Consider the following 10,272-nt stretch of genomic DNA (forward strand, 5'->3'; position numbering starts at 1 on the left):
TGTTTACCATTTAAGAACCAAAACAAGAGTTTATTAGCCAAATTCATGTAAATTCTATTGGAAAAATGCAGGTAAATTCCGTTTAAGAAACAGAATCGGTAGAATGAATACACCCCAGCTGTCTGAAAGCGCTGCTTGTGCAAAATGCCAAGGGGGGGGGGGAGTTATATATGAAGTCAAAACTGTGGTCCTCTGTAGCTCAGCTGGTAGAGCACGGCACTTGTAATGCCAAGGTAGTGGGTTCGATCCCCGGGACCACCCATACACAAAAATGTATGCACACATGACTGTAAGTCGCTTTGGATAAAAGCGTCTGCTAAATGGCATATTATTATTAAAACTCAAGCTTTGTTTTGAGAATGTTTCATAATTGTACATTTTGTTAAAACTCCGGCATCCTCTACAATGAAGAGACCCATAATAAATACATTATGAAACATGCAAGTATCTTTGTATAAACAAATTACATTTTTTGGGGGGGGGGGGGGGGGGAAAGAACATGACAAATGTTGCTTCAAGATAATTCATTCAATCTTATTCAAGGCATTTAAAAATAAATGTTAAATACCTTGAATAATCCTGAGTTCATAACCAAGTGGGAAGGTGGTATTTACCAGTTGGGAAGTCATAAATACCTGTTAGATACATTCACAAGGTTTGAACTCGCCGATTGGCTAATGGCCAACAAGCTGCTTCAACCATAAACTAAAAGTACAGCTATCATGACTGTAAACAAAGTGTTCAAAAACAATAACAAGATTGCTTTTTATAAATAATGTTTTGTTGCATTTAACTGCCAAAAATGCTGTTATCAAGGTAATTTCCTTAGTATGTGATGTCAGAGGTCAGCATGTGGGAGAAGTCCGAGCTCAGGGATGATAGAAGTTTCCTACTACTAATTACCAGTCGGAGGGGCGTTCAAGTGGATTTTTCCAAGATCATGTAAGGTGAAAATATCTACAGTATATGCTACAATCATGTTAGGTGAAAATGTCTATACTAAAATAATGTACTGCAATAATGCATGTTTGGATTCATTTACTGAAAAACAGATCACAGTGTAAAATAAAGACATTGATTTTAGGATTAGCTTATCACTAATCCATCATCTATGCTGCTATGCATGATGTTTTGGCTGATTTTGAATTGATCCAGTTGGTGGTTCATAAACTCCTGACCCACACAGACATCTCTGCTATCATGCTCTTGTGTAACAATCATGACACAGTACACCAGCCAAACACTGAACCATAAAAGACAAGTGTTTCTAATCAAAATGATCAAAACAATAAATAATAACTACTCCCCCCAAAAAGATATCAACATGACTGATAGAGCACTCATCCAATCAATTCTTCAGTTTTCCATGGCATGATTATCTTCAGAGGATCGCTCACTGTTGGGGTTACCGTCTGTGTTGGTGTTAGGATTCCCGTCTGTGTTACGGTTGGTGTTACCGTCCGTGCTACTGTTGTTGGGGTTACCATCCGTGTTACTGTTGGGGTTACCGTCTGTGCTACTGTTGGGGTTACCGTCCATATTACAGTCTGTGCAACTGTCGGTGTTAGGGTTACCGTCTGTGTTACTGTTGGGTTGACCGTCTGTGTTACTGTTGGTGTTACCGTCTGTGATACTGTTGGTGTTGGGGTTACCGTCCGTGTTACTGTTGGGTTGACCGTCTGTGTTACTGTCTGTGTTGGGGTTACCGTCCGTGCTACTGTTGTTGTTGGGGTTACCATACATATTACTGTCTGTGTTACTGTTGGGGTGACCGTCTGTGTTACTGTCTGTGTTGGTGTTGGGATTACCGTCTGTGTTACGGTTGGTGTTACCGTCCGTGCTACTGTTGTTGGGGTTACCATCCGTGTTACTGTTGGGGTTACCGTCTGTGCTACTGTTGGGGTTACCGTCCATATTACAGTCTGTGCAACTGTCGGTGTTAGGGTTACCGTCCGTGCTACTGTTGTTGTTGGGGTTACCATACATATTACTGTCTGTGTTACTGTTGGGGTGACCGTCTGTGTTACTGTCTGTGTTGGTGTTGGGATTACCGTCTGTGTTACTGTTGGTGTTGGGGTTACCGTTACTGTCTGTGTTACTGTTGGGGTGACCGTCTGTGTTACCATCAGTGTTACCATCGGTGTTGCTCCTAAAAAAGGAGATCCTCGTAACTGTGCTCTTTCCAGCCGTTTCCTTCCCAGATTCAATGCCAACCATGTCTGTAATTACAGATAAACACAATATGATCAAAAAATTACAATTATGTTAGTAACATACCATAAAAGACAACTACAATATAGAACAGTTAACAATCAAAGTACTCACTTGAACAATAAATATGTTGACAGCAAGTTATTCCAAAACCTCTTTAGGAAAGTCTGAACTGTAACAGCTGGTGCGAGATCTCTAATATTAAGTAAGTCTCAAGGTTCTGCTCGCCTGAGTTATATCTCACGATAAACTGTAGACCATACTATTTACCAAAAGTGTTTCTGTATTTTTTTCGTAGCTGTCTATTCACCACCACAAACCGATGCTGGCACTAAGACCGCACTCAACCAGCTGTATAGGACCAAAAGCAAACAAGAAAATCCTCATACAGATGCTGGTGATTTGAATGCAGGAAAACTGAAATTCGTTTTACCTCAATTTACCAGCATGTCACCTCTAGATCACCTTTACTCCACACACAGAGATGCTTACAAAGCTCTCCCCCGCCCTCCATTTGGCAAATTGGTCCATAACTCTATCCTCCTGATTCCTGTTTACAAGCCAAAACTCAAACAGGAAGCACCAGTGATGCGCTCAATATGGAAGTGGTCAGATGAAGCGGATGCTAAACTACAGCACTATTTCGCTAGCACAGACTGGATGGAATATGTTCCGGGATTCATCCGACGGCATTGAGGAGTTTACCAGTTACCGGCTTCATTAATAAGTGCATCGACAATGTTGTCCCCACAGTGACCGTACATACCCAACCAGAAGCCATGGATTACAGGCAACATCCCCACTGAGCTAAAGGCTAGAGCTGCCTCTTTCAAGGAGCAGGACACTAATCCGGCGACTAATAAGAAATCCCCCTGCGCCCTCCGACGAACCATCAAACAGGCAAAGTGTCAATAAAGGATTAAGATCGAATCCTACTACACCATCTCTGACTCTCGTCGGATGTGGCAGGGCTTGCAAACAATCACAAAGAGAAACCCAGCCATGAGCTGCCCTGTGACATGAGCCTACCAGACGAGCTAATTGCCTTCTATGCTCAAATGCATGCTATGCTCGCTTCGAGGCAAGCAACAATGAACCATGCGTGAGAGCACCAGCTGTTCAGGATGACTGTATTATCACTCTAAGACCTTTAACAGGTTAACATTCAAAAGGTCGCAGGGCCAGACGGATTACCAGGACGCATACTCAGAGTATGCGCTGACATCTTCAACCCCTCTCTGACCCAGTCCGTAATACCTACATGTTTTAAGCAAACTTCCATAGTCCCTGTGCCTAAGAACGCTAAGGTAACCTGTCTAAATGACTACCGCCCCGTAGCACTCACACCTGTAGCCATGAAATGCTTTGAAAGGCTGGTCATGGCTCACGTCAACACCATCATCCCAGACACCTTGTACCCACTCCAATTCGCATACCGCTCCAACAGATCCACAGATGACGCAATCTCTATTGCAATCCACACTGCCCTTTCCCACCTGGACAAAAGGAACACCTATGTGAGAATGCTGTTCATTTACTACACCTCAGCATTCAATACCATAGTGCCCTCCAAGCTCATCACTAAGCTAAGGACCCTGGGACTAAACACCTCCCTCTGCAACTGGATCCTGGACTTCCTGACGGGCCGCCCCCAGGTGGTGAGGGTAGGCAACAACAAATCTGCCACGTTGACCCTTAACACGGGGGCGTGTGCTCAGTCCCCTCCTGTACTCCCTGTTCACCCACGACTGCGTGGCAGCGCATGACTCCAACACCATCATTAAGTTTGCAGATGACATGGTGTACTCCCTGTGTGTACTCCCGAGTGGCGCAGTGCTAGCTGTGCCACTAGAGATCCTGGTTCGAGTCCAGGCTCTGTCGCAGCCGGCCGCGACCGGGAGACCCATGGGCGGTGCACAATTGGTCCAGCGTCGTCCAAGGTAGGGGAGGGTTTGGCCGGCAGGGATGTGGGTTCATTTCCCACCGGGGGCCAGTAAAAAATAACATGTATGCAGTCACTAACCGTAAGTCGCTCTGGATAAGAGTAATGTAATGGTGGTAGGCCTGATCACCAACGACGATGAGAAAGCCTATAGGGAGGTCAGAGACCTGGCAGGACAATAACTTCTCCCTCAACGTGGGCAAAACAAAGGAGCTTATCGTGGACTACAGGAAACGGAGGGCCGAACACGCCCCCATTCACATCGACGGGGCTGTAGTGGAGCGGGTCGAGAGCCTCAAGTTCCTGGTTGTCCACATCACTAAGGACCTATCATGGTCCAAGCGCAGCAACAGTCGTGAAGAGGGCACGACAATGCCTCTTCCCCCTCAGGAGGCTTGGCATGGGCCCTCAGATCCTCAAAAGGTTATACAGCTGCACCATTGAGAGTATCTTGATTGCTTTGTATGGCAACTGCTCGGTACTCAACCGCAAGGCGCTACAGAGGGTAGTGCGTACAGCCCAGTACATCACTGGGACCGAACTCCCTGCCATCCAGGAACTCTATACCAGGTGGTGACAGAGGAAGGCCCTAAACAATTTCAAAGACTCCAGCCACCCAAGTCATAGACTTCTCTCTGCTCTGCTTCTCTCTACGGCAAGCGGTACCGGAGCGCCAAGTCTGGGACCAAAACGCACCTTAACAGCTTCTACTCCCCAAGCCACGAGACTGCTTAACAGTAAATCAAATGGCTACCCGGACCATTTACATTGACCCCCTTTATTGTTTATTTATCTTAATTGTTTTGCACTGACTCCCTTGTACTGGCTATATGCACACTCACTAGGCTCTACCCACACAAAACACATGCATATTGACGCCACACACACTTACTCTTCACATACGCTGCTGCTACTCTGTTTATCATCAATCTTGACTGCCTAGTCACTTTCACCCCTTTCCACACATACATAATGTATTACCTCAACTACATTGTACCCCTGCACATTGACTCGGTACTGGTACTCCTTGTATATAGCCTCATTGTTTTTATTGTGTTACTATTTCCTTTTTACTTAGTTAGCGTTGGCTCGCAAAACTACCTCCAACGTCCTTCATACTGGACACAGAGACATAAAAATGGTATCCACAAGTTCATCTGGCACTGCCAAAATCCCAAAGTATCCCTTTAACCATCACTGCAGTGTGTGATATATATATATATATATATATCGTATAGTACAGGGATTGCACTCACCTTGCGCATCAGTGTCATGCCCACTCTCTTGAGTGGACTGGATTGCAAAGGAACTCTCTCTGAGCTCTGCAGGACTGAACTGTAGGAAATATAGGAGGACAGGCAGAAACACACCCATTCAATTGAAATGCAATCCATTATGATAAGAGCTTACATTTATTAGCTATAACCACAGAGTGTAAACTTACAGACAGATCCCTGGGGGTGGTGACCGGCTGTGGTCCTTTGCAGCACAGCAGAGAGAAAGGCCTCTGCTTGGTCTTGGGATGCTCCTTGAAACACAGGCTGAACACCTTTGCAGGGAGGCAGACATCCCAGTTGTCTGGATGGTCTTTCACAAGATCAGACACCATCCTGTTGGGGTGAAGGCCACCATGGTCAAAGTTGAGTATGAAATTAAACACCATAGAAAGGAATGTGTCTAAAACACAAACCTGCTGATCAGGGTCTGTGTGGCCAGATCCAATGATCCAACTTGCCGATGGCGGTATAAGAGAGAGAACCCCCTCAGCTTCAGATGACTGTTCAAGGCAAGGTTGATCTGAAACATGAATAAATGTAAACAGCTCATACGATTGTCTAATGAACCACTCTTGACCTAGTGACCGCTACTGCATATATGAACCAACTTCGAGATTGTAGCAAGGTATGTGTAACAGTAAGTATGTGACAAAATATATTTTGCCTCTCACCTTACTGGTAAACTTCCTCTTCAGTCGAACAAGGATTCCAAAGGGGAAACCAAAGTGAGAGATGACTTCAGCTACATGCTGTGCCACCTCAGTAGAGCTACAACCTCTCAGAGGGAAGGCCTCCACCCATTTGGAGTAGAAGTCTGTCAAGGTCAGAACGTACTGGTGTCCGTTCGGTGTTAGGGGCAGCGGCCCTCTGATGTCCATACCCAGCCACTCCCATGCCTCTGTGATCTGGGTAAGAATGGGAGACAATGTATAGTACTGTTTTAATGATATTCTTATAGGTTTTAGATCCAGAGTGAGACATATTCAAAAAAGACAGGCCAATGAATCAATGATCAACTTGTTGGAGGCTCTATTCCTAGCCCTGTATTAGAGACTGAATGTTTATACATCCTTCATTACCTCTATTATGTGCTTGAGGGGTGGAAGTTGGAACTCCATGTTCTCACATGCCACCTGAAAATAATGTGTACTGTTTATCAAATTCTTAGCATAAGCTATTGGTATGTAGCATAAGCTATTGGTTATTCCAGTGAGTAAAGAACTTACCTTCGGGGCAACATCATCTTTGAATCCCCAGCGAATACTCTGCAAAGATCAATATGAGGAAAATTTTAGAAAATGTCTACTACAAAAGCCCAGTAAATAATCCTTGTATATCTGGCAAAGCAATAGTCCAATCAGACCACCTAGAGACACTCACGTGTGGTAGACAGTAGTCACTGTGGAAGAAACCTGGGAGGGATTCAGCCATTTGGATTTCTTCATCTACGTGGATATACCAACTTTTAGAGGTCACTTTTTCTGGAGCTCTGATCCTTCAAAAACAGAAGTTGACAATATAAAAAGCAAGCACTACAACACAGGTAGAAATCATACTGCTCTACAGTGACGTTGTGCATTCCAAAAAGGGCAAGAACATGATTAAATTCACAAGGTTATTTACTTAGTAGAGTCTTTAGTCGATGTGATGGTGGGGCTTGGTGTTGTGACAGGTTCAGCCACTGTAACAGCAGGGGCAGCAGTATACTTCACTGGCAACCCATCACTCTGCATGCAAAAAACAAAGAGAATGACCACCATTACTGCGTGGACGCATGTACTTTAAAACGTACCGTGTCTAGGCTATGCATTTCCATATCAATGCTTCACTTACCAAGTGAAAACATAGCAGAGCTACATCAAATGCAATACAATATCAAGATGGACACTAACGTGCCATGTGTGATGCCAAATATAGCCAATGAGTTATTAGCCTCTCCCTGTGCCTTACCCTGGCTCTTCTACTCTGTGGGTGGATGGATGCCTGTAGAAGGAACACATTTATTTTGAAATCACACGTTTACTAGATGCTAAATATTTTATAAAACACCGTGTTATTTGTGTAGTTAGTTCTACTGACTTTGGGATATAGCTAGCTAGATCAATTGTTCGGTTGCTGCGTACCTTCTTCTTTTGAAAATTTTCTGGGAAGTCAAAAATGGTCGGGACTGCATCTGGCGTGAGCCGTTGACGTTTGTCCATCCGGCAAATGTATTTGTCTTCGAAGTGAATGGAGCACACACGGTGGTGGTGTTGCGGATTCCAGTCTTTCCACTTCATATTAATAATCCATCGTTTGCGTCTTTCAGGGTCATTTTTTGGGAAACTGTTACCAAAAACATTAATACACCAGCAAATTGTTATCACAATAGTATCAAATGATGAACAGTAAATCCAAAAATTATTTATGTAGATTTCTAAGAGAACAGCATCGCAAAAGAACATAGAATCGAGCTAGCTAAGATTTTTTTGTAATAGGTTCTCCTGCACACTATTTGTACTAGCTAGCTAGCGCGAACTTTTACTTTAGCTACCATAGTTAGCTAGATAGCTAGCTACCGTAACGTAGTAGGCATCTATAACGTTAACGTGGCTCTCGAGCAAGACGGTAAAACTTACCTAAAAAATCCTACATCAGCTTTGGGACCGCGATTTTTGCAGTTGTATGCTGAACACAGTGTTGGCATTTTTATCGCTGTGTGAAATGAACAAATATAAAATTCGCGGGACAACTAGCTAGCTAACCGCTCTCAAAGGTGATGATGCCGCCGGATGTTAATGGTTTTTACACGGCTTGTTCTTGTTCTTCTTCGTGTGGTTTTCCGGCAGACTTGCTGCCTTCCACAGGTTGGAGTGTGAATTGCAAAATGTATTCACAAAAAAGTAGAATGGTGAAAAATTAAATGCACCACCATCTAACGCTTCATAAACGCCACTATTCAGGGTTGCCAGGTCAAACAAATGTCTCGCCAATGACCACACAAAACCCGGCCACATGGCCTGAAATCTAGTTAAAAAATATATATATTATGCAGCAAGGGGAGTTGCCACATTTAGCCAATAAACCCTTTTTCCATAACATTATCGAGCTTATTAAGAAGGAATATCAACGTAACTTGTAACGACATAAGAAGCTAAATTCGTTTTTCCATCAAAACAATAATTATTGAGAGCTACGGTGACTAATAAAGGAATTTCAATATGTCGCAAGATAAATTATAATTCGCCCTAATTAAAATCGCCAGATCATTTTCCATCAATGGATGTCGATTTAACTATTTGACTGCTATGATTAAGCAATAAGGCCCGGGGAGGTGTGGTAGGCTATATGGCCAATATAACACGGCTAAAGGCTGTTCTTTATGCATTACACAACGCAGAGTGCCTGGATACAGCCATTAGCTGTGGTATATTGGCCATATACCACAAACCCCAGAGGTGCCTTACTGATATTTTAAACTGGTTACCAACGTAATTAGAACAGTAAAAATATTTTTTGTCATACCTGTGGTATAGGGTCTGATATGCCACAGCTTTCAGCCAATCAGCATTCAGGGCTTGAACCACCCAGAGTTTGAGGGATGAAAATTGGACAGAGGATCTCGAAATCTCTATGCAAGAAACACTTGGACAAACTTAAAAAAAACGAATGTTAGGCAATTTTCTGGCAATTGTGACTTCATTATGTGCCAGATGTTAAGACTACAAACCGTTATAAATGGCATATTTGGGAGATTGACTAGTCATTTCAATCGGCAAAGGCTAGGCCTACTGACTCAAATCTGGGTTTATGATTAGCTAGATGCAGGTAGACTACAGCCCCTGATAGGCCTACATCTAATTTCAGATAGCCTACAGTAACCTAGGCAAGATGTAGGCAAGATGTAAAATGAATGATTTAGCAGTTTGCTTTGTTCAAATTGACAATTTATTCAACATGGTGGTGATTTCGAGGTAGGAAGTGCTAATGTTGCCCTGCTGGAATAGGCTACTGATAATGGGGTTATAATTTCAATCACTGAATCAAATATTAATAATATGGATATGAACCGAATAGGCCTATGCTTGTCAACAACAGCCAGTGTTGTTGTTTTGTTACATGTAGCCTAATTCGACGGACTGTTACCTTCAATCTAATAACAGCTGATCAGCAATTGCGATAGAACTGTGACCATGATCACAATTGGTAACGTCCAATTTCATTAACTTAACATGGACATTAATAATTGCATGATAACACAAGGCTACAACAACAATAAACTGAAGTTATAGGCTATTTATTAAATCCGTTTGCCAGCTCCAGGTAGGCTACACAAGTGGCATAAACTCATTTACAATGACTCCAGTGATATCGTCATTTCAACATATTTATTGTATGAAATGGTAGGTTACAGTAGCCTACATAGGCATAGAAATTAATAGGCTACTTGATGGCCAACAGATGCACATGTAGGCTATCATTCTTCACATTTAATGTCAGTTTTATTGTGGACTTTATACCATAACAGAAGCACGCGAGGGCGTTCCATGACTTCCATTTCAAATTTCCAGTGAGCATGCGAAAAATCCTTCGCTTGCTATGGTTTTCCATAAGCAAAGTTGATATAAGAATGCAGTTTAAACCACCTCCAAACGAATTTTTCTAATGGGCTCTAGAGCTCCTAAAGTCGTTTTCCTTTGCTTCGTCTCCGTTATTTCTTGATGCGCATCAATTCTAGCGCGTTAATGTTTTATGGAAAAGGGGTTGGAAATAGGTCTCCATAATGACAACCTAAATAGCCTACTTGTAACGATGTGTGCGTTCTGCGCTCCATACTCCGTACTGCGCGCATCCCACAACCAA

At 43.1% G+C, this 10,272-nt stretch overlaps 1 protein-coding gene across 1 annotated transcript; it reads right to left on the reverse strand.

Moving 5' to 3' along the window:
- Nucleotides 1–1,023: 1,023 nt before the first annotated feature.
- Nucleotides 1,024–8,202, reverse strand: LOC311149428 (uncharacterized protein). The gene is made up of 12 exons (XM_084186623.1): nt 8,049–8,202; nt 7,554–7,755; nt 7,381–7,413; nt 7,054–7,157; nt 6,811–6,925; nt 6,657–6,695; nt 6,510–6,563; nt 6,102–6,335; nt 5,844–5,950; nt 5,598–5,763; nt 5,410–5,488; nt 1,024–2,219 (listed from the first exon to the last, which is right to left on the reverse strand). Exons 1-12 carry the CDS (start codon nt 8,114–8,116, stop codon nt 1,357–1,359), a joined length of 2,064 nt encoding a protein of 687 aa, XP_084042749.1. The 5' UTR covers nt 8,117–8,202; the 3' UTR covers nt 1,024–1,356.
- Nucleotides 8,203–10,272: the final 2,070 nt, after the last annotated feature.

The sequence above is a fragment of the Coregonus lavaretus genome, assembly GCF_964263955.1.
Source record: "Coregonus lavaretus genome assembly, chromosome: 2".
NCBI lineage: Eukaryota > Metazoa > Chordata > Actinopteri > Salmoniformes > Salmonidae > Coregonus > Coregonus lavaretus.